The sequence below is a fragment of the Marmota monax genome, unplaced genomic scaffold (genome assembly GCF_021218885.2).
Source record: "Marmota monax isolate L192 unplaced genomic scaffold, Marmota_monax_Labrador192_F-V1.1 WCK01_AAM20220418_F8-fsc00376, whole genome shotgun sequence".
Classification (NCBI taxonomy): domain Eukaryota; kingdom Metazoa; phylum Chordata; class Mammalia; order Rodentia; family Sciuridae; genus Marmota; species Marmota monax.
The window spans coordinates 433,056-458,016 of NW_026692651.1; the positions used below are offsets into that span (position 1 = coordinate 433,056).

A 24,961-nucleotide genomic window follows, 5' to 3' on the forward strand; every position below is an offset into this window, starting at 1 on the left:
TTACTTCACAGTATTCCCACTGACCTAACTGGGCACATTGTTAGGGGAACTATTTCCATCACTGTCCCCAATGCCTGTGTCAACTCTCTCAGTGGCAACAGGACCATTTCAGTGGCTGGCTGTGCAACTCAGATCTTTTTAGTCATTTTCTGTGCATGTGTTTCATTTCTGTTTCTCACCATCATGGCCTGCTCCCTTCTTAAAGCATCTTACATAAAGTCTCAGGTACAAACATGTAAAGGAAACTGTGAGAAGAGTGATGCAAGGATAGTTGTTCTCAGGGAAATGATACAGATGCTTTTCAGCATAATCCTCATTTCACTGAGTGGAGTTAAATGAGATCAAATGCTCTTCTAATGTGGGCTTTACAAGTTACCCTGCCAACCCTATTATCACCTTACTAGAATCTCAGTTATTTTATAGCATATTATTTTGTTTTTACCCTATTATTAGCATGGATCCTTCATAAAAGTTTAATTTTATCAATCCATTTTAATACATAAATATGATCCAATATATTGTCTAAAATAATTTCTAATGATATATATTAATGTTTCATCAGTTACTGTCACAGAGGAAATCTTTACAAATAAAACATGAAGATAATGTACAGTCACATAAGCTGCTGTCAAACTGTGATACAAAATTGTGTCAATTTAATTACTTTAAAATATATAAAAATCAAATCCTTAAGACTTTATAATAATAAATGTAAAGATAATCACATATGATATGTTTCTCTATTTAAAATATTTAAAAAAGGAAGATACTCCTTGTCCATGAAGAAAAGAGAGAGCAAAGGTTACATCCATCATGAACCAACAAAAAAATCCATCCACTGGGGAAGATCACCTTGGGATCCCTGAGCTGTTATGGATGCCAATCTTTTATTAAGTCTACAAGTGGTCTAGTTTGGGGGACACAAATATGGGGCTGAGTTGCAGGTAAGCTTTCTAAGGGTTTTCATCCCACACATCAAACTTCTATAATAACTATGATAATGAGTCATGCCTTATCATTAAGAAAAAGTGGCCAGGAATTGTCTGGCCTCACTGTCTGACCCATGTAAACTGGAAAATTTCGCTCAGTTATTTTGGAATTTGTAAAATAAACCTCTAGGTGCATTTCTGGCCATCTTTTTGGTTGTTGTTGCTGTTGTTTGTGCTCAGCAGGACTGAACCAAACTTTTTTTTCTGGTTCTATTGTGGGACAATCTATATATGCTTTGACCAGACAAACTTTATTTTACCCTAAAACACTATTTCATATGAGAAATGCTTCTCTCATTAGAAAACCCTGCCTATGTAACGCACCTCCTGCCAAGCACACCCTGTGTGGCAACATATAAGGCTAAAAAAATGTTTCAATTATTCTTTCACAGTGTATTATTAGGAAATACATATGTAAGTTGGTCTCATTTTAATTCCTACTTTTCTTGGGCTGCATACTGTACCCTGAACTGGGTAACTCTGACCCACTCCCCATGTTACTATGGTTTTGACTTACTGGTAGCTTGTAGTTTGGGGCTATAAAAATGAACCCAACCTTCTGCAAAAAGTTGAAGGATGCAGAGCTGACTTTCTATCTGCCATTCCTACCCATCATCTAATAAACTCAATGTCTTACTTCAAGACTCACCCGGTGATTTATTTCTAATGTGCCACATTGTATCACAGAAAATGGGGTCTTGCTAAGTTGCTTAGGGATTCCAGGAGTTTCTGAGGCTAGATTCAAACCTGTGGTCATTGTTCATCAGCCTCCTCATGTGTGGGATTGCAGGTGTGCACCCCTTTGTCCAGTTTGTGGCAGCTCATTTTCTTACATGAGTTATTTGTCTCCAAACATTTTATTGTTCTCATTGTCATGTGCTTTGTTAATCATTAATTATGACTGACATATGCTCAATATCATGTTACCAAGAGTACTTATATAACAAAATGAGGAAAAAATATTTATACCAAAAACAGTCAGTGTATTCACTTCCAAATTCTAAACAATCAATTTTGTACACCAATGCACTAATAGGAAAATGTGGAGAAAAATAAAAATGTATTTATAACCTAGGAAAATATGAAAGCCTAAATATATGTGATTGGTTAATAAAGGCATTTTTTAAATTTTCCAACAAGGGAATATTTGCAGTAGAAGCCAATGAGCACCCCAGTGCTGTCTGATGTGCGAAGGCTTGACTTACTCTGACAAGATCCACCAGAGGTGAGGCTCCATCCACACACTATGTCAATGGCTTTTGGTTCTCACTGCTCCAATGTTTCCTGCTAGAGCAAAGGACCTTCAGAGAATCCCAGATAAATTCTGCAAACTCAACCTTTACATCATTTCCTCTTCAACTATGGCTTACTGAATCTAAATTTATGAGTTTTTCGAGAGCTGAGGTGGCCAAATAAATGAAGTTTACATTCAACAGATAAGGATGGAAAGAAATTGAATTTCAACCACCAGTCCTATTGAGAGGTGTCCTTTGGGGTATAATTTTGGATATTTAACTTATATTTTATTTGAAAGACCTTGAGTCAAAAGAGAAAAAGAAAGAAATATTGATATAAGGACTTCATTATAGCTCACATTATGTATCAAATAATGCAAAGCCCCATCAATTGGTGTGGTATGAAACATATGCAGAAATTTGCCAAAATTAGGCAGGGTGCTCAAGTCCAGGAGTCATGGAGACTTCTACTGTCATTTTGAAGAAAGGAGGTCAAGCAAATTATAGCAATTTCTGAGGCACTGCAGGCTACCCCTGACAGGGTGAAATGTGAGGCTCTGTAGGTGAAGCCAAGTGTTGGAATTTATTCTCCAATTATTAATACATGGATGTAGTGTGGACTCTATTCCAAGAAAAGGTGCTCACTGCAGAAATTATATTATATTATATTATATTATATTATATTATATTATATTATATTATAAGAATAAGAGCCAAAATACAAGAGATTGGTTTGCTCTATAACTGGCAAAGACAAAAGTACAGAAATTACAAGGCCCTTTGGAAATAACAGCTTGCATTCAATGGCCCTAGATGTTAAGCGAGTAATTACAAGTGAACTTGTATGACCTATTTGCTCAGTAGGGTTTTGGTATCCCTCTGGGACAATCCAGAGTTTATTTTCCCCTATTATTTCCTTTTTGAATGGGATGGTTTACTCTCGGCCAATGGATATGGATGTAGGTAACTTTCTTTTGATTTTTATAAGGGCTCATATCCAATAATTTTCCCCCTCAGTTTCAGGTGAGATTTTGGACTTAGAGTTTTGGGCAATGCTGAAATTATTAGGGCCATAGATGCCTTGGAATGGAATGAGTTCACTTTCCATTGTGAAGTGGACATGAGTTTTGGAGTATCAGTATTGAAATGTTACAGTTCTGTTGTGAGGTGTCTTCCCAAAATCCTGTGTTGAGGCAATAAAATTTCAAAAGATAAAATGATTGGATTGTGAGAGCTACAACATAATCAGACCCTCCAAGTTTGAATGAATTGCCTGGGTGGTGGCTGTAGACATTTGGGCGCATTGCTGGAGGAGGTGGGTTGAGCCCTGGAAGCGCTGATCCATCCTTTTGTGTAACATGAGGAAATGCAAATACAGGAACCACACCTTAATTTCTACATAGGGCCTTATTCAATTACGGTAGACTTCAAACATATCATTTCTTCAGGAAGAGAGATATTTTAAATAGCAAACAGGCTTTAGTTCAGATATCTGCACCACAATAATTTTAGTGGGTCTCAGGACTGCATCCACATTTACAGGCTAAGAAATGCCTAATATAAAATTTCCTTGTACAAACAATTAGATGAATGTAAAAAATAACACAAATACTAGGTGGAAATGAGAAACACATAAATATATATGAGGACAGGTTAGCAGGTCTTAATGCCAGGAACATAAAGAGGGATTTCCCCAAGTGTTTCCTCTAAAAGTGGTGAAAACTGGGTGTTTTCACTTCTCATATTTTTTTGACAGTGTTTAAAATAAGGAAATGAGTAATAAATAGATCATTTCAACATGGCAAAGGATTATTTGGTTTGGAAGATAAAGGTGTTAATTATTTTCTAAATTATATTTTTCCATTTTAACATTATTAACTTGTACAATTGATAAACCATTGATAAATGTTGAGGTGATATCTATATGTCCTGAAGTTCATATGCATCTCCAAATGTTGTATAATATCAATTTTTGTATTTTTACCAATGGACACAGAGATCCTCATAGTCATACCTTATATATCATTAGTTGAAAAAATGCTAAAAATTGTTGAAAGAGAGAACATAAATATAATCAGTACAACAAGCCAAGATTGATGAATTCATAATACTTCAAAGAACATTGTTTCTACAGTTATTGATCTAGTTGAATGGATATAATTTACGTAAATAAGTTCCTACCTACTTATCAATTGTCTATCAGCTATTTTGCATGTTATATTTTTGACTTAATTTGAATATATTTATTTGTCTTATATGAAATACCTGTGCAGACTATTTTGTGCATTTTCTCAATATAGTATCAGTAAGAGTATGTTTAAAAAAACAGATTTTAAGCCAACAAGAATCATCTTGAAGAATAATTACACACTCTATTTGGTTGCACCCTGCAGACATCCACCATTATCCCTGTGTTCCTGTTGCCACCCTGGAAATCACAGCAGATACCATAATGCGATTTCAAGGACTCTCTGTCCTTGCTGTTTTCTTCACAGAGTTAACCATTTGTCTCCTGAGATAGCTGAATCTCTGGATGAGCTTGCAATTTGCTGAGCAGAACTAAAATAAGACAAAGATGCATTTGGATCTGCCAAGTACTCACTCCTGAGTGTCGCTTTTACATCTTAGATTTGAGACAAATGTCTTGAGGTGATAAAGAAAACAACAACAAATGCCTGCAGTTCCTGAAATCTGCATGAAGTGTGAGAATCCTGGCACATGTGCATACTGATTTGTCTCATCACCAATCACCTTCTGATCTTTTTATATTTATTTGCATTTTTACATTGTTTATTATCAAATTCCTCTCTTCCAGAGTAATCAAATTAAGTAGAAAACACCAATAATTTTCTTCTTTCCCTTAAGTCCAGTATCCGGAATAGATGTGGCCATATTTGTGTCATCAGTAAATATCTATTGAGCAATTACTGCTTTAAAGATATCTTATCTTCAAATGCACAAAAGGAAGCATTTGATTTCATTATTTCAAATCAGCATGTGCTATGTTTGTTACAGTGGTGAAGAGGTTCCAAATACTGTTTGGGAGCCCTTCAGAGGTAAAGCAGTAGAATAAAGAAAGCCAGTCTAGATTATTAGCAAGTCAATAATGTTGCAATCTATCTATTTATTGACTATTATACAGAGAGTCATTTAATAGCAACTACATGTGGATAAAGACAAATACTACATGATCCAAAATTTAATGATTTGAACCAGTATTTGGGGGTGACAATTACTAACTGATTAATTACAATTTGCTATGATATGTCAATTTTTAATAAAAATAGAAAAGTGGAAAATTTAGAGATATGAAGAAAGATTCAGAAGAAAAGTTGATTTTGAGCCTCCTCTCAGGTCAAAAATATACTAATGGGAAAAATTAAAACATTCTGTCATAGTAGAAAAGGGGGCTCTTTCAGGTGTGAACAATGAGGTTCCTCAGGAGTGTGGTCAGGTTTGTGTCAGGAAAGAATGGACAGGGAGACAAGAAGCAGATTGATAGGTAGCCTGAATAGGTCCCCTTAAACTTCACACTATGAAATTCACAGCAACCTACCTGAGTCTGACCTTCTATCTACAACACAGGAGACCATATACTCTTCCAGAGGAGCTCAGGCAGACTCCCAGGAAGGTGATCTTTCTAAAGGTAGTGTGGTTAACCTGGCAAGGTGCTGAGTAGAACCCAGGTTTTTGGAGGGCTGAGGAAAGACCATGTAGGTGACATGGGACTGAGCCAGTCTGAGCTCCTTCAGAAGTGTTGAACCTATGAGATAGTAGGATTTAGAGTCAATATCTTTTTAAATGATCATGGTACAATTGAGAAGAAACAAATATAAAGGAAGGTGTCAATGAGACCAAAGAAAATTCTTATGTAAAAAGGAATCAAATTTCATAGAGTAAAAACACTGAGTATAAACATTATTATTCGGGCCTAAGTTTGTGGGTCAGTGGTAGAGCAATACTACATGATCTACCATGAGTGAGGCCCTGGATTCGATTCTCAGCACCATATAAAAATAAATAAATAAATGAAGGTATTGTGTCTAACTACAATTAAAAACCATTTAAAAAAAACATTATTAGCACTGGAGAGAGTGCTAGATCAATCTTGTCAGCTGTGGTTCATGAAAGAGAATGAATGTAACTAAATTACAGAAGATTAAAAAAAAAAAAACTGTCACATAGGTGGCATGCTGAAGTGGAAGTGGGCAACCCTGGAAGTGCTCTGCATGGAGTCTCAGGAGGTCAGGAATGTCTGATGGGGAGCTGAGGACAAGCCTTGCAGGTCAGGCCCAGACCCTGGGCTACAGATATCCAGACCTGCACTGGGAGGTTCACTCTGCTCAGAAATGATTAAACATGTCATAAAACCAAGAGTGACCTTCCTCTGCAGAGAAAGCAACTGTAAAATACAAGAAAATACCATAGATATGGATATGTAAATGAATTGTATTAATCATGATTTGCTTCCTATTATTCTTTTCTCTCTTTATCTTCCCAGAACAATCAAAATTTCTAGTAAATGGCCAATGCCACCATGATAATGGAATTTCTCCTCCTGGGCTCTTCTGATGGATGGAATCTGAGTTTCCTCTATTTCACAGTATTCCCAGTGACCTACCTGGGTACCTTGTTAGAGAACCTTCTTATCGTCACTGTCACCACTGCTGACCAGAACTTGCACACACCCATGTACTTCTGTCTCAGGAATCTGTCCATCTTGAACATGTGCTACATTTCCATCACTGTCCCCAATGCCTGTGTCAACTCTCTCACTTGGCAAAGGTCCATTTCAGTGGCTGGCTGTGCAACACAGATCTTCTTGGTCATTTTTTGTGCATATGTGGAGATGCTATTTCTCACCATCATGGCCTGGGATTGCTATGTGGCCACCTGCCAGCCCCTCCAGTACCTGCTCATCATGAACCCCCAGTTTTGTGTCTGCATGACCCTGGCTTCCCTGCTCAGTTGTCTGCTGTATGCAGGTGTACACACTGGGAACACATTCCGGCTGTCCTTCTGCCAATCAAACATGGCCCATCAGTTCTTCTGTGACGTCCCCTCTCTGCTGAGGCTCTCCTGCTCTGACACCACCAGCAATATGGTCCTTATTCTTGTCTCTATTATAATCATTGGTGGGAACTGCTTTGCTATAATAATCATGTCATATATTCACATATTTTCTGCTGTGCTGAAATTTCCCACCAGAGCAACAGGGAAGGCCTTCTCCACCTGCACCCTTCACATCCTCGTGGTGTCCGTCTTCCTCGGTTCCATCACAGGTGTGTTCCTGAGGTCCTCAGCAACCTCTGACACACTCCAGGACATGGTTCTTTCTCCCTTTTACACCATGGTTCCTCCCTTCTTGAATTCTCTCATCTACAGTCTCTGGAACAAGCAGGTAAAGGAAGCTGTGAGGAGAATAATGCAAAGACAGTTGTTCTCAGGGAAACGATAAAGATGTGTTTCAGCATCATCCTTATTTTACTGGTTATAGTTTATAATTGGATAAATCTCTTCATATCTGGGCTTTCCATGTTACACTAATACCCTGGTATCACCTTATTAAGACCAAGTATAGAAAAATGTAACATAATACTAATGTGATTTATACTTTTATATCTATTTATCCTTCATAAAATGACAATAGGTTGAGCTATAAAAATATAAAGCAGTAATATATTTAAAAGTTACACAATATCTCAGAGAACATGCTGAGTTATGTAAATAGCTTTACACATTTTGGCAATAATATATTTTCTCACAGTCACAAATAAAATGATTAAAAATCAGAGTAAAAGTTGTTTTGTCTATGTTTTCCTCTGCATGTGAGAGGGTGTGAAAGTATAAGTTCAAATGAAAACTCTTTACTGAGTAGCCAGGAGATCACTTTAGGCTCAACAGCATTGTCTACTGACCACTGAGCAGGACTGTGGTGCATGGTGAACATGAGTCTGAGCATGCTCAGGAGTGTGCGTGGAGCAGACAGGCTGCTTTTGGCTGCAGGGATCAGTATTGCTCTAGTCTGTCCTCTAGAAAACCGTTTTCACACTGTGCTTGCTAAAACTCGGGGCTCAAGACATCCCTCCATTAAAGCAGCCCACAGGACAACTGGATTGGCTCCAGCCCTGAGTACAGGGTTCTCACTTCCATAAAAGCCATCTGCATAGGAGGGCCAGGCACCTACCTCACATGCCCACCTTGCCCGTGCACTATGCATGAGCTTGATGAGTGTCATGTGAACAGAAGTCTGCAGCTGTCTCTGTCCTGGACAATTAGGTTCACTTCTTTGGCTTTCGAGGTTTGGGAGGAAAAACGATTACAATAGTGTAGTGACAGACAAAGGCCAAAATCAAGCATGAGTCCACTGCAGGGTATAGTGCTCCTTTCACTCCATGGCCTGCATGGGGGTCAGTACTGTGACCACTGGACTCCTAGAGGGCTCCAAGAAGCCGATGCCCATTTGTTAGGGTTTGAATGTGGTGTCCCCTGAGAGCTAAGTTGTGAGACAATGTAAGAAGTTTCCAAGTAGAAGTGATTGGGTTGTAAGGGTCTTAACCCAATCAGTGATTTAATCCTCTGATGAGGATTAACTGAGTGGTAGGGTGGTGGGGTGTGGCTGGGGGAGGTGGGAATTAGAGCATGGATTTGGTGTCTATATTTGTATGTGGAGAGTGGAGTTTCTCTCTGCCTCCTGATCACTGTGATGTGAGCTTCTTCCCCCCACCACACTCTCACACCATGTTTAGCCTCACCTCGGGCCCTGAGGATTGACCCTGGCCTTATACAGACTAAAAGCTCTGAACTGTGAGCACTCAAATAAACTTTTCCTCCTCTATAATTGCATGTGGTTGAGTCCTTTAAAAAGAAAAAAAAGAAAGAAATAAAGAAAGGAAGAATGAAAGAAAGAAAGAAAGAAAAAACTGACTAAAACACTATGCTTTATTATTCATAACTTTTTTTCCTGATTCCCTAATCATTTCTTTTCATAGATATAAAAAAACAGAGGTGGACTTTTTATCTTAGATCCCTCACCTGGGAGAATACAGATAGAAATGAAGAGAAGGTGACCACCCATGTCTCCCTTTCTCCATGAAACTTAAACTTTCTCCATTAAGCTGTCTCTAGACAGTTGACTTGATTTTATTTCATAACACTTTTTATATTCTTGTACTCATGTCCCAGATATTCAGAAAGGTTATACTAGAAGTGGTAATATAAATTTTTAAATATATAAAAGAAAAAGCAAAGACCAGTCCACCATAAAATTGTTTTTTGTTTTTACAAGCTACATTGTTCTGAACACCAGTGCCAGGTCCTGCTCTCCACATATCAGGAGGGATATTCATAAGGCATGGAGGCTGCTGGCCTTGGCCCAGGTTCTGCTGAACATCATGAATGAGACAGGGGTCGAATGCTCTCTGGTCACTTTCTGACTGTCCTTCAGCGGGCTTACCTCTGTGGCTCATCATAATCAGTGTTCCTTCCATGTGCTGGGTCCTGGGCCACAGACAGTGTGGTCTGTACACCTTCAATTATAATAGGTAAAACATACCTTACTTACTTTTTAGGATATCCGTTAATCTATCTACCAGTGGCCAAGTCAAATACTGACTTCTATTCCTGGACATTTTCCAACCTTTCATAGTCCATGGGTGTTCAAGTCAAATAACCCTGTAGACATAGTAATTAATGTTGTCTCCATTTCAGTGAAGTAGTTCCCATTGCACTCTTTTACTAGCCTGTGAACACCCTGGGTCCATCCAGTGACATGCCTGCTCATTTAGTTCTCCAATCTTAGAGACATTGTGGCCTAAAGACAAGGTGACCATCATTCTTGGTGGCTGTAGAGACAGGATCTTTGTACTTTGTCTATTTGGCTGGTTTAACACACATTTTTTTTTCTTTAAAATAGGTACAAGGTATGGGGTTAGTAGCTAAGGACAATGAAGGAAATGCCAGAACAAGAAAAGAAGACCTCAATACAATATCCCTGACAAGAACATAGGCAAACCTTCTCAATAAAATCTAGCCAAAAAATTCCACAGGACACCAAAACCAGAATAGACCATTTTCATATGGTATCAATCCTAGCATGCAATAAGCACCTACAGAAAATCACCAACAAATTCTACAGTGGGTTAACAGAACAAAGGGCAAATCATCCATCAATAAGTCGATTTTGAAAATGCTGATGTATACATATAATGGAACCTAATTCATCCATTCAAGAAATAAAATAGTGATAAATGCTACAATGTGGACTTTCTTTGAAAACATCAGGCTGATTCAAATCATGAAAAATAGCACATATTTAATAATTCTAGTCATACAAAATAATCAGAACATATATATTCAAACATGGTGATTATACTTAGTGGTTTCCAAAGTAAACAGGGACTATGTGCAATGGATTAGTGGTTCATTTAAAAAATTACAAATATTTGGAACAAGAGGTAGTTGAAAGTTGCACAGTTGTGTCATGCGGTAAATAATATGGAATTGGTAACCACAAACTGTTACAAATTTAACTTCATGACACATGGATTTCATCTCAATGATAAGAAATTTTGCTGTTGAACTGCAGACAGCCTTAGATGTTTCCCACTTACAGGTTGAGGAGTGAGTGGGAGTTGCCCATCACCCTCAGTGTTAACTGATGACTGTAAACACCCTTAACGCACACTGAGGTGAAGGATGGCAGAGATGAAAACACACAGTGAGCACCACCAGTCTCTCCGCAGTGTTACTGGATTCTCAATGTGACTAAGCATGATGTCCAGCACAGAAGTTCCACTGTGCCATCCACTGTCCACGTGGGAAAATTAGCACACATTTCCTTATTTTAAGCACTACCAAGAGAACTACCAAAAGGGAAAACTCCCAGCTTCCCCACTTGCAGAGGAAAGTACTTGTGGCAGCCCTTCTTCAAATAATTGGCATTAAAAATATAGTAACTATGCCTCATACTTGTTTTTCTGAACTTCATACTACCTGATTGTGGTTTTATTTTGGTTCCAAACCTTTGTTTTTATAGCAAATTCTATATATGTATTTGCACTACTTAAAGGACAATGTAGTTCTTAACACTCTAAAATTATTGATGTCAAACTACAGAAGCTAAAGCTTATTTCTTACTTTAAAAAATCCAGGTTCATAAAGTAATCATATTTTGTAGATCTGCAGGAACATTCTGAGGACCTTTACAAGTTAGGTGGTGATTCATATATTTTATCACAATCAAAATCTGAAGTTTCATGAGACTGATCCATGAAAAAATTAAGTCAAATTTGGAGAAGTGTTCAAGTTGTAGTTCAAGTAATAAGCAAATAAATTAAGCTCATGTGATTTAAACTACTTATTGGAGAATTTGCTAAATTCTTTTGAAGAAACTAAAATGTACATTGTTTAGTAGGAAAAAGAAAACAGAAATGAAGAAAATATATCTGTAGTTCTATGCCAGCTTCCAGATCTTGAACACATGTTTATTTTTCCATATTATATTTGACTCAAGTGTGTAGGGATGGTCAGCAAGGACCCCTGGAGTGCCTGGAATTCAGTATTGAAGAGTAAAAAGCATGGTTTAACATAAGGAATTGTCTCATGACCCATCACCTCCTAAATTTGTCATATTGTATTATTTTGTAATTTCTATCATGGTAAACAAATTACATAAAAACACCAATATATTTCTTCTTTCCAAAACATCACCATCTGAAACTACTGTGGCCCTATCTGTGTCATTGGTAATGTTTGTTGACAGATTGCTACTGTAAAGAGATCTTAACTTTTCAAGTGCAGAGGGCCATGGGCTTGCATGACCTCCCTCCAGCCTGCACTGTGTGTGCTAAGGAAGTGTAGAAAGGGCAGAGCCTGTTTGGGAGAGACTTCTTTGTAAACCAGTATTATAAAGAAAGACAGTTCAAGTGAGTGGTCAGTCAACAAAGCCTCCAGGTTTATTAACCACTATGTAGGAAGTCATGCATTTGCACCTAAAAAAAATACACAGATGAATGATACAGGTCCCAAATTAATGAATTTGCACAGAATGATCTCTAATACTACACAAAAGTGGGGGGAAATTAAGATTATTCAGCAGTTTCCAGAGAAAAGATTGCATTTGAACCTCCTCTAAATACCCATAAAAAGTAAATGGTTAAATTTAAATCATTATGTCACGTAGAGAAGAGCTCTGTCAGCAAGCTCCAGGGTATTCTGTGAATAAGAACATCACTCAGGCTTGAGCTTTAGGTTTGTGCCACGGAGAAATGGAGGATGTGACAAGAAACAGATTGCAGGTAGACTGAGTAGAACCTCTTGAACTTCACCCACACTGTGCAATTAGCTGCACCCTACCTGTGTCTGGCCACCCACTATCTACCCTGGGAGACACACAGGTTTCCAGAGGAGCCTAGGCAGGCTTAGCAGGAAGGTCATTTTACTAAGGGTGAGTGTGTTTAACCTGTCAAAGTGCTGAGGAGGACCCAGGATGACAGAGGCCTGAGAGATGATGATAGAGGTGACCTGGGATTGAAGTGATCTGAGCTGTTACAGAAGTGTTGAACTATGAGCAAAATCTTCCTTTCAATGTATTCGGTCAGTATTTTTTTGTATGATTATGATATTGTGAAGAAAGAAATATAGGGCTGGGTTGTGGCTCGGTGGCAGAGTGCTTGCCTTGCACATGTGAGGTACTGGTTTAATCCTCAGACCCACATAAAAATGAATAAACAAAATAAAGGTTTTGAAAATAAAAAGAAAGAAAGAAATATAATAGAAGATGTCAAAAAGACTAAGGAAAATTAATTTTTAGACAAAGGAGTCTTTAATTTCATGATGCTGAACATGAAATAAAAACAAAACAGGGTAAAAGTAGAAGTTTAGAAGAATGTCAGGAGGAGGCTATGAAGACCTTACTTTGATCTGTTGAAGAAGAAAAGAGAGCCCCAGTGGGAACAGGAACAGGCATGTATCTGATGGTGTGTGACATGAGACAGCACCACTCATGTGCTAGGGAGCAGCAGGGAGAGTAGGGGACTGCAGAGAAGCCAGGTGCAGTCAGGTCACCTCAGTTTACTGTAACACAGACCTGTGAGCCTGGAATGGGATAGTTTGGTGGAGAACTTTCCTTATGAGAATTATTTTTTCATGTCTATGAGAATAAATATGCCAACATTATGAATCATTTGCTACCTATAAAATTTTTGATTTGAATTATTAATGTGGGAAAAATGAGAAAATAATTTGCACAATTACATTAATGAATTAAAATGAAGGTGACTAAAATGAAGAACAAAAGAAATGCATGGTGACACCCATGGTCATGGGAAAGAGGAGGTGGGACACCCTGGAAGTGCTCTTCATGGAGTCTCAGGAGGTAAGCCAGGCCTACGGGGAGCTGAGGACAAGTCCTGGAGGTCACACCCAGACCCTGGGCTGCAGACCTCCACACCTGCACTGGGAGGTGCACTCTACTCAGAAATGAGAAACATCAGAAAACCAAGAGTGACCTTCCTCTCCAGGGAAAGCTACTGAAAAGTACAAGAAAACATGTTGGACATGAATGTGTAAACTAACTGTATTATTTTTTAAATATATTTTCAGTTGTCTATGAACATTAATATTTTATTTATTAATTTTATTTATATATAATGCTAAGATTCGATCCCAGTGGCTCACACATGCTATTCAAGTTCTCTACCATGAGCTACAGACCCAGGACCAAGTACTTGTATTTATTATATTTTTGCTTCCTCTCTCTTGTCTCTTTATCTTCACAGACAACCAGAATTTCCACTAAATGTCCAATGCCACCATGCTTACTGACTTTCTCCCACTGGGATGTCCTGATATCTGTATTGTGAGTTTCCTTTATTTTACAGTATTTCCACTGACCTACCTGGGCACCTTGTTAGGGAAACTATTTCCATCACTGTCCCTAATGCCTGTGTCAACTCTCTCACTGGCAACAGGGTCATTTCAGTGGCTGGCTGTGCAACCCAGATCTTCTTGGTAATTTTCTGTGCATGTGTTGAACTTCTGTTTCTCTCCATCATGGCCTGGAACCGCTATGTAGCCATCTGCCAGCCCCTTCAGTACCCCCTCATCATGAACCCTCAGTTTTGTGTCCTCATGAACCTGGCTTCCCTGCTCAGTGGTGTGCTGTATGCAGGTGTGCACACTGGGAACACATTCTGACTGTCCTTCTGCCAGTCAAATGTGGTCCACCAGTTCTTCTGTGATGTCCCCTCTCTGCTGAGGCTCTCCTACTCTGACACTACCAGCAACATGGTCCTTCGTGTCTCTGCTGTGGCAGTTGGTGGTGGTCACTTTACTCTTATTGACATGTCATATATTCACATATTTTCTGTTGTGCTGAAATTTCCCACAGAGAGTTGGGGAGGGCTGCTCCACCTGCACCCCTCATATCTTCATGGTTTCGGTTTTCCTCAGTCCCATCATGTGCATCTACAGATGGCTTTCAGTGACCTCTGACAGCACAGGACACTGTTCTCTGCCTTTTACACCATAGTTTCTCTCTTCTTGAATCATCTTACATAAAGAATCCGATACAAACAGGTAAAGGAAACTGTGAGAAGTGTGATGCAAACATAGTTGTTCTCAGGGAAATGATAAAGACGCTTTTCAGCATTATCCTCATTTCACTGAGTGGAGTCAAATGAGGTCAAATGCTTTTCTAATGTGGGCTTTACATGTTACCCTGCCTACCCTATTATCACCTTATTAGAATCTCAGTTATTTTATAGCATTTTTTTGTTATTTACCCTATTATTACCATGGATCCTTCATAAAAGCTTAATTTTATCAATTCATTTTAATATATAAATATGATCCAATATATTTTCTAAAATCATTTCTGGTGATATACATTAAAGTTTTATCAATTACTGTCACAGAGGAAATTTTTACAAATAAAACATGAAGATAATGTACATAATCCGCTGTCAAACTGTGATACAAAATTGTGTCAATTTAATTACTTTTAAAATATATAAAAATCAAATCCTTAAGACTTTACAATAATAAATGTAGAGAGAATCAAAATGATACTTTTCTCCATTTAACATATACAGAAAAAGGAAGATACTCCTTGTCCATGAAGAAAAGAGAGAGAGCAAAGGTTACATCCATCATGAACCCACAGCACAATCCATCCACTGGGGAAGAGCACCTTGGGCTCCCCTGACAGTTATTGCTGCCAATCTTTTATTATGTCTACGAGTGGTCTAGTTTGAGGGACACAAACTTGGGGCTGAGTTGCAGGTCAGCTTTCTAAGCGTTTTCCTCCAACACATGGTACTTCTGTAAAAACTATGATAATGAATCATACCTGATCATTATGAAATAGTTGCCAGGAATTGTCTGGCCTCACTGTATGACCTGTGTAAAATTGAAAATTTCTCTCAGTTTTATGGATTTTGTAAACTAAACCTCTAGGAGCATTTATGGCCTTCTTTTTGGTTGTTTTTGCTGTTGTTGTACTCAGCAGGACTGAACCAAGGCTGCATCCCTAAACTTTTTTTCTGTTTTTGTTGTGGGACAAACTATATATGCTTTGACCAGACAAACTCCATTTTATCCTGAGGCTTCATTGCATAAGAGAAATGCTTCTCACATGAGAAAACCCTGCATATGTAAACCACTTTTTGCCATGCACACCCTGTATGGCAACATGTAAGTCTAAAAAATGTTTCAATTATTCTTTCCCATTGTATTATTAGGAACTACATGTGTAAGTTGTTGTTCTCATTTTAATTCCTATTTTTCTTGGGCTGCTTACTGTACTCTGACTGGGTAATTCTTACACACTCCCCATGTTACTATGGTTTTGACTTACTGGTAGCTTGTACTTAGGAGCTATAAAAATGTACCCTACCTTCTGCAAAAGGTTGAAGGATGCAGAGCTGACTTTCTATCTGCCATTCCTACCCACCATCTAATAAACTTAATGTCCTACTTCAAGACTCACCCAGTGATTTATTTCTAATGTGCCACATTGTATCACAGAAAATAGGGTTTGCTAAGTTGCTTAGGGACTCCAGGAGGTTCTGAGGCTGGCTTTAACCCTGAGATCATTGTTCACCAACCTCCTTATGTGTGAAATGGCAGGTGTGCACCCCTGTGCCCAGTTTGTGGCAGCTCATCATCTCACATGAGTTATTTCTCTCCAAATATTTTAGTGTCCTCATTGGCATGTGCTTTGTTCATTGTTAATTATGACTGACATAGGCTCAATATCAAGTTACCTAGGAGTACTGATATAACAAAATGAAGAAAATATATTTACACAAAAAAGTCAGTGTATTCAATTGCAAAAATCTAAACAATCAATTTGTTCACCAATACACTAATAGGAAAATGGGGAGAAAAATAAAAAATGTGTTTATTACCTAAAAAAACATGAAAGCAGTTGTTTGTATAAGTAGAGTTAAAAGCCAGATTTGATCAGAGTTTTAAAGAGATAATTTTAAAAACTAGGTCCAAAGAATGAGTGGTTATAAGCAGACTGCAGGCCCTAAGGAGAGGCTAAGTATTTCATACCTCTTCAATAGGAAAGGAGCTGAGAGCATCTAATAAATTTGTAGGACCATACCTATTGCACACTAAAGGATGTAGACAGGAAAATTCCCTTGATAAGTGTCTTATGGCCACCCTGCTTGCACAGAGGGCACAGGAAGTTGTTTTACCATAATAAGCAAGGAAGACATTAAGAAACCACCACTGCACTAATTTTGGGGACCCATCTATGGCATCAGACATTAGCATCATTGACATTGTGCCATCTCTGCAGGAATGTAGAGTGCCCAAATTAATGGGTCATGATGACTTCCACCATCAATTCAAAGAAAAGCTTGGTAGCCCAAGTGAACTGTAGCATAGTCTAGGCCCTACAGACCCGCCCCCTGACAGGGTGAATAGGTGTACCTGTGAATGTGAAGCCAAAGTTGTCATGGAATCCCAAGAAATTAATAGTTACTAGCAGCATAAACTCTCTGCCAAGGAAAGGCAAAGAGAGCCACTGTGTTATGCAACTGGCAAGGCCAAAGGGCAGGAAATACCAGTCCTTTTGGAAATATTGTCTTACAGTCAAGAGTCCTAGCTGCTACATGAGGAATTACAGATGGAGTTGTTTTCTCAGCTGGTTTTATATTTCCTCTACACCTCCATTCTTTCCACTGCCCTACTAAGTCCTTTTGGAATAAGAAGGTTTATGTTCTACAGTGGATATTGATGCATGTAACTTGCTTTTGATTTTTATGGGGGCTCACAACAAAGATTTTACCTTCAGTTTTAGGTGAGATTTTAGGCTCAAACTTTAGGATAAAGCTGGAATTTATTAGACTATTAGACACTTGGAGATGGGCTAAATTCATTATGCATTGTGAAATGGACATGAGTTTTGGAGATCTGGAGTTGAAACATTATGAATGGGATGTGAGATGTCTCAAAAAGTTCTTGAATTGAGGCAGGAATTTTCTCTCTCTCTCTCTCTCTCTCTTTCTTTCTTTCTTTCTTTATTTATTTATTTCATCTTTCTTTGCATTCTTGAGTATTTTTATCAGAGATATAAAACCTTGTTTTCACACAATATTTTTTTTTAATCAAATGGGGTATAATATCTCATTTTTCCATGTTTACAGGTTGCAGAATCACATTGGTTATACAGACATGTATATACATTCAGCAATACTAGTGTCTATTTTATTCTGCTGCTCTTTCTATCCAGCAGGAATTTTCAAAGGTAGAATGATTGGATTATGAGAGCTGCAACCTAATCAATCCATCTTAATTTGAACAAATTGACTGGGTGTTAGCTTTAAGCATTTGGACACTGCTGGAGGAGGTGGCCCACTGGGATTAATCCCTGATAGATTTTCTCTAACCCTAACCCTAACCCTCTTTCCCCTTCCCTGTCTTTGCCTACCTGGAGACATATTCTGAGCATCTTCCCTCGTTTATTGTGCGTGTTTTTTTTTTAAACCATGTATTTTGGTCACAGCCATGCAAATATGACACAATAACTCATCATAATCACATAGAGTGCAGAGTGTATACCAGAGATGACCAAATGACCAACATTATGATAAAAAATAAATCAGCCACATTATATTACCAGATTGAGGAGAAATAAGTCCACAGATGGACGTGCTGATTTAAAGATCTGTGGAATATACATGTAACAGAATGACGTTCATCCTAAGGAATGAACATACGATGTCTGTACAGGTTGGACTGATTTTGAAAAAGTTAGGGTAAATCAAGTCAGAACATATATTGAATGATTTTAATTATATGAATTTTTACAAATATATAATTTCAAAGGTACAGAATATACTTAGAGTTTTCTAGTGTCTGAAAGACCATGTGTAACAGATTAGATGGTTCATTTGAAGTAATAAAAGTATCTGGAAACAAGTTGTAGTTGGATGTTCTACAACTTGGTAATGTAGTAAATATCACTACATTTATAAGCATGAACTGTCACAAAGGTAAACTTTGTGTCATGTGAATTTCATGTCAATGATAAGAAAATTTTCTGCTGAACTTCAGATAGTGTGAGATGTTTCTGACTTACAAGTGAGAGTTGCTCAACTGCCGTAACGTTACCTGATCCATACAAACACCCTTAATTCATAATGAGGAGAGGAGGGCAGAGATGAAAACACACAGGGAGAATGATCAGTCTTTTCAGTGTTAATCACTTCTCAGTAATGAGTTACAGCAATGTGCGCCAGAGCAGTTCCACTGTCTATACTGGCACGTGGCCAGGTCCTCATTCCTGGGATCTGGAAGTGCTGCTGCCAGGTGGTGTGCTCAGGCCTCCTGCTGTATTTTCAGGCTGAACTCTTGGCTCCTGGGGGCCCTGCTCCCAATGGCCAGGCACCAGATTCACATAAAGCAGAGGTGACTGAGCTCCCCACATCCCACATGGCACTAGGCTGACTGGACAGATTCACCCTGGCTGCAGACACCATTTATGGGAGAAGCAAGGGGAGACACGGTTCTGTTCCATGTTGACAACAAGTGACAGTCAGGAGTGAGTAATAAGCAGTTAGAGTTTAAATGCATGTGTGCTTCACTTTTATTCTGTTCAGCAAATTACAGTGTCATCCAAAGAGTCAGCTAGTCCAGGATGAGGTTTCTTAATTCTGAGAAGAACACAGCAAGCACAGAGAGTCCTTAAAACTGCACTATGGTTTTGAGGGTGATTGCCACTGCTGCAATAGGAACACAGGGACCTTGGGGACCTCTGCACTGTGTATGCTAGTATAGTGTGTGAAATTTTTTCATGCTGATTCTGGATAGTTTAAAATTATTTTCTTCAGAATACTATTACTTATAGTATACTTGCCAAATTCACAAAATTTCAGAGAAAAATAAACACTTTCACTTTAAGATAACAAGAACAAAATGCAAAATATGGTATAGGATAGGTAGGTAGATAGGTATGTTTTTATACAACTGATAAACATGCACATGTCAATAACTGTGGGAAATATGATATTTAATGTAAAATACAATTTTCATTGGAATATTTTGAATATTAATCTTACCCCTTTCTTTTGATCACAAATATATTATTTTTCACTTTTTCAGTTTGTTACTTTTTTGTTTTCCGGGTTTCAGGGATTGAACCCAGGGGTGCTTAACCTCTGAGCCACATCCCAGCCCTTTTGATTATTTATTCTGAGACACAGTCTTGACAGTTGGGAGGCTAGCTTTGAATTTACCATCCTCCTCTCTCAGCCTCCTGAGCTGCTGGATTACAAGCATGTGTCACTGTGCCCAAATTTTCAATTGTATTCTTAACATTTTTTACTGAGTATATGTTAAGTATGACTATAAGGATGTGTGTGTCTAGTGGTATCAATATAAATATCAAGTTGTGCATCATTTTGGAAGTATATTTTGATTTTCAGATTATATGTACCTCAGCATTCCTCAATGGTTTATCAAAGACACTAATCAATTTCCTAATATGGAAAATGTAATTTAGAAATAATTAATTCTTGGATCTTTCAAAGCAAATAATTTTTAGCAGTTTTGAAATAATCTATTTATCATATATTTAATTATTTAAAACACTATCAAGATATTTGCAAAAAATAAAAACTCCTGGCTTTTCACTTCCAGAGAAAGCACCTGGGCAGTTACACTACATGTTCATGGAGTTGAAACATGCTAGCTTCTCCTCACACACATTGTCCTGACTTTCACTTCTACTAACTCTTTCTGTTATTTACACCTTCATCTTATTGTCTTTAAGATGGAATTTTCTATAGGTATTTTTTGCCCCTTAAATGAGGATGTCATACTGAACCATACTAAAATTTTAAGGTCAGTCTATGCAATCTAAAGCCATAGTTTTATTTAAAAAAATCCAGGTTCAAAAAGTCACCATATCTTTAGAATCTACTGAAATTGTGTCAAGGCCTATGTAAAAAATAGGTGGTGCTTTGTACATTTATTTTATTGTATTTATACATGACTTTGCATCAATTCTCCATAACTGGAAGTTTCCTAATATTGACTAGCATATGAACAAAAAAGTTGAATTGAGAAGAATTTATCAAACTATACCAAAATCACACAAGGAAAAGGGGACATGAAGTAAGTTCATATAATTCAAAGGAGTTGTGGAGAATTTTCTAAGTTCTATTGGAGAAAGAAAAGCAGGAGGTGGTTTAGTGTTAAAAACTATAATAAAGAAAGAGCACTAAGGACATATCACAGTTGATGGAGTGCTGGCCTCACATGCACCAGACTCTGGGTTCAACACTCAGCACCACATACACAAAAAATTAAAACATTTTTAAAAAGAAAGAAAATGTCTCTATAGTTCTATGCAACTTTTAGATTTAAACCCATGGTTATGTCCCATCTGTATGTGACAGGATGTTTTGGGGTGGTGAACAAATACTCCTGGAGATCCCAGAATCCAGGATAAAAGGTTAAAAACCTGTCAGATTTCCATAAAGAAACCTGATTAGTCTCATATCAATTTCAAAAATTTTCATGTTTATTTGACTTTTTACATATGTACCATTTTATTTTTCCTTCACAGTACTCAAATTATCTTTTAAAGATGATAATTTACTTCTTTTTGTTATACCTAGTATCTAGAGCAGATTTTGCCATGATATGAATCATTAATAAATAATTGTGGAAAGATTACCTATTTTGAAAATATGTTATGCCCAGAGGCAAGGGTAAGTTATTTCAAAAGAAGGTACACTGTCTTTCTTATGAATGTGAAGAAAGGGCTTCACCAATTTAGGAGTTACTCATTTGTAAATAAGTCAAATAAAAACTTAGTTCATGTTAGCAGTTAGACGATTATGCTACATTGCATTTTTTTATTAACTATTACGCATGAAGTAATGCACTTGCTACTAAGAGAATAAAAACATTAAGCAATACATGGTCAAAATCAAGGAATTTGCAACACCAATTTGGGGGATAAATGCATACTGATTTACTGAAAGGTAGAATAACATGTCGATTTCTAACATTACAGAGAAATAGGAGAATAACCAGAAGCTATGAAGAGGGTTTCTGAGGAACAGTTGCATTTGAACCTTCTTTAAAGCTCAGTATGTAGTAATGGGAAAAGGGAATCTTTATGTCACAGTAGAAAAGGGCCTCTGTCAGCATTTTGTAGGTCATGCTGTGAAAAAGGGGGGTCACTGAGGTGTGAGATTCAGGTTTGTGTCATGGAGAAATGGGGAATAGGGCAAGCAAGAGATTGCAGCTAGACTGAGTAGGGGTTCTTGAAATTAACTGTGAAATTAACACCAACCTACCTGTGTCTGGGCACACACCCCTGATGCTGGGGGACACAAATTTTAAGTAAAGGCCAGACAAACTCATGAGGAAGATCGCTTTTTTAAGGGTGAATGCGGTTAAACTGGCAAAGTGCTGAGGAGGACCCAGGTTTTCAGAGGGCTGAAGAAATGATAATTTTGTTGATTTGGGATTGAACCAGTCTGAGATGCTTCAGAAGTGCTATAAGTATGAGAAAAATCTTCCTTTTAGGGTATACAGCCAGGATCACTTTGTATAATCATGACATTTGGAAGAAAGGATTAAAATGGAAGGTGTCAACAAGAAAATGACAAATTATTGTCTAGACAAAGGAATCTTCAACTTCATGGTGCTGAACACAGAGTAAAAACACATTAAGGCAAAAAATAAAAGTTTAGGAGAATGTCATCTGGGCTACAATCTGGAGCTTTAAACACCTCACACTGATCTTTTGGATAGAAAAAGAGAGTTCCAGTGGGAAAAGGAACATATCCCTAACTGAGATTGTGTGGCCTGCATACAGTATCACCCCATCCTGAGAAGCAGCAGGGAGGGTGGGGGACAGCAGGAGTGTCCAGGTCCAGTTCAGTCAGATACCCTCATTTTACCACAGCACTGGACCTGCAGCCCTGGAATGAGAAAATTTTGAATACTTGAGATGCCTTCCTCATGAGTAAATTTTTTTCATGGTCATGGAGATAAATACTCCCACATTTTGAATAGTTTCCTATTTAAAAATATTTGAAAATTAATTATAATTGGAATTATTAATCTTACTTTGAATTATTTAGTGTGGAAAAATAGCAAAATAATGTTGAAATTATATTCATGGAAGAGAGTGAAGGTAACTATATTATAGATCATTTAAAAAAAAAAAACACATTGTCACATGCTCTGCATGGAGTCTCAGAAGGTCAGGGGATGCCTGATGGAGAGCTGAGGAAAAGCCCTGCAGGTCACACCCAGACACTGGGCTGCAGACCTCCACACCTGAACTGAGAGGTGCACTCTGCTCAGAAATGAGTAAACATATGAGAAAACCAAGAGTGACCTTCCTCTCTAGGGAAAGCAACTGCAAAATACAAGAAAACATGGTGCATATAAATATATAAACTAATTGCATTAATTCTGTTTTCTTTCCACTTTTACCTCTTTATCATCCCAGGCAACCCGAATTTTCAATAAATGGATAATTCCACCATGGTAACGGAATTTCTTCTCCTGGGCTCTCCTGATGGCTGGGATCTGAGTTACCTCTATTTCACAGTATTCCCAATGACCTACTTGGGTACCTTGTTAGGGAACCTTCTCATCATCACTGTCACCACTGCTGACCAGAACCTGCACACACCCATGTACTTCTTCCTTAGGAACCTGTCCATCTTGGACATGTGCTTAATTTCCATCACTGTCCCCAATGCCTGTGTCAACTCTCTCACTGGCAACAGGGCCATTTCAGTGGCTGGTTGTGCAACCCAGACCTTCTTGGTCATTTTTTGTGCAAGTGTTGAACTTCTGTTTCTCACCATCATGGCCTGGGACCGCTTTGTGGCCATCTGCCAGCCCCTCCAGTACCCCCTCATCATGAACCCTCAGTTTTGTGTCTGCATGACCCTGGCTTCCCTGCTCAGTGGTCTGCTGTATGCAGGTGTGCACACTGGGAAAACATTCCAGCTGTCCTTCTGCCAGTCAAACGTCATCCATCAGTTCTTCTGTGATGTCCCCTCTCTGCTGAGACTCTCCTGCTCTGACACCACCAGCAACAAGGTCCTTATTGTTGTCTCTGCTGTGGTCATTTGTGTCGGTTGCTTCCTTTTTATTGTCATGTCATATTTTCGCATATTTTCTGCTGTGCTGAAATTTCCCATCAGAGCCCCAGGGAAGGCCTTCTCCACCTGCACCCCTCACATCCTCGTGGTGTCCGTCTTCATCAGTTCTGGCTCAGGTGTCTACCTGAGGTCCTCAGCAACCTCTGACACACTCGAGGACATGGTTCTCTCTGCCTTTTACACAATGGTTCCTCCCTTCCTGAATCCTCTCCTCTACAGTCTCAGAAACAAACAGGTAAAGGATGCAGTGAGGAGAGTAATACAAAGACAGTTGTTCTCAGGGAAATGATAAAGATGCTTTTCAGTATTATCCTTATTTCACTGTTTGAGGTTCTTAATTAGAGATCATACTCTTCATAGCTGGGCTTCAGAAGTCATACTGCTTACTCTAATGTCACCTTATTGGGTCCTGGGTACTTCAACTTGTAAAATATTTTTTGTTTTAATTTATGCCATCATTTCTATTTATTCTTCATAAAATGTATAATGTTTGCAAATGCATCTTTAATGAATGAGTATAATTCAAGTTGTTTGCTATAATTATATGTTTATGATTCATCATATAAATTGTAGTACTTCTATCAAGTAAAGTCACAGATGCAAACCTTACAAATCAATCATAATAACAACCTGAAACCATTTGATCATATTTAGTGATCTCATTTAGCGACATATGAAATAAATACGGAAGGTCTCTGGTACACAACTGTGTTCAATTTAAATACATTGGAAATACACAAAAATTAAATCCTAAAGAAGTTATAACCAAAAGTGTAGAGAGAATCATAGTAACATTTCTATCCTTCTGGAACATAGAAAGAGAGGAAAGTCCTTGTCCATGAAGTAAACAGAGGGCCATGGTTACCAACCCCTTTGTCCTGACAGTCAAATCCATCCCCTGGGGAAGCCAAATTGCCTTCCTAGGCCATGGTGGCTGCCAGTATTTTTATGTCCATGACTGACCCAGAGATGAGGACCAAACCCTGGGGCTAAGTTGCAGGAGAGCATTCAGATGGTTGTCTCCCTTATGTAACTTAATGTAATATTTAAGACATCTGTCATGTCTTATAAAAATGAAATG

The 24,961-nt window shown here is 38.1% G+C and overlaps 2 protein-coding genes and 1 pseudogene across 2 annotated transcripts; all 3 read left to right on the plus strand.

Annotated features, from left to right (window-relative positions):
* The first annotated feature begins 6,746 nt into the window (after window positions 1-6,746).
* On the plus strand, window positions 6,747-7,682 carry LOC124093824 (olfactory receptor 14C36-like). The gene has a single exon (XM_046446362.1). The coding sequence runs from the start codon at window positions 6,747-6,749 to the stop codon at window positions 7,680-7,682; it is 936 nt and encodes a 311-aa protein (XP_046302318.1).
* Window positions 7,683-10,706: 3,024 nt separating this feature from the next.
* LOC124093825 (olfactory receptor 14C36-like) lies at window positions 10,707-14,839 on the plus strand (annotated as a pseudogene).
* Window positions 14,840-23,236: 8,397 nt separating this feature from the next.
* Window positions 23,237-24,169, plus strand: LOC124093827 (olfactory receptor 14C36-like). Its single transcript, XM_046446363.1, has one exon. The coding sequence runs from the start codon at window positions 23,237-23,239 to the stop codon at window positions 24,167-24,169; it is 933 nt and encodes a 310-aa protein (XP_046302319.1).
* Window positions 24,170-24,961: the final 792 nt, after the last annotated feature.

What these genes read in the sequence shown, in the direction of transcription:
- LOC124093824 (XM_046446362.1), top strand. Translation starts at nt 6,747, where the DNA reads ATGGCCAATGCCACCATGATAATGGAATTTCTCCTCCTGGGCTCTTCT.
- LOC124093827 (XM_046446363.1), top strand. Translation starts at nt 23,237, where the DNA reads ATGGATAATTCCACCATGGTAACGGAATTTCTTCTCCTGGGCTCTCCT.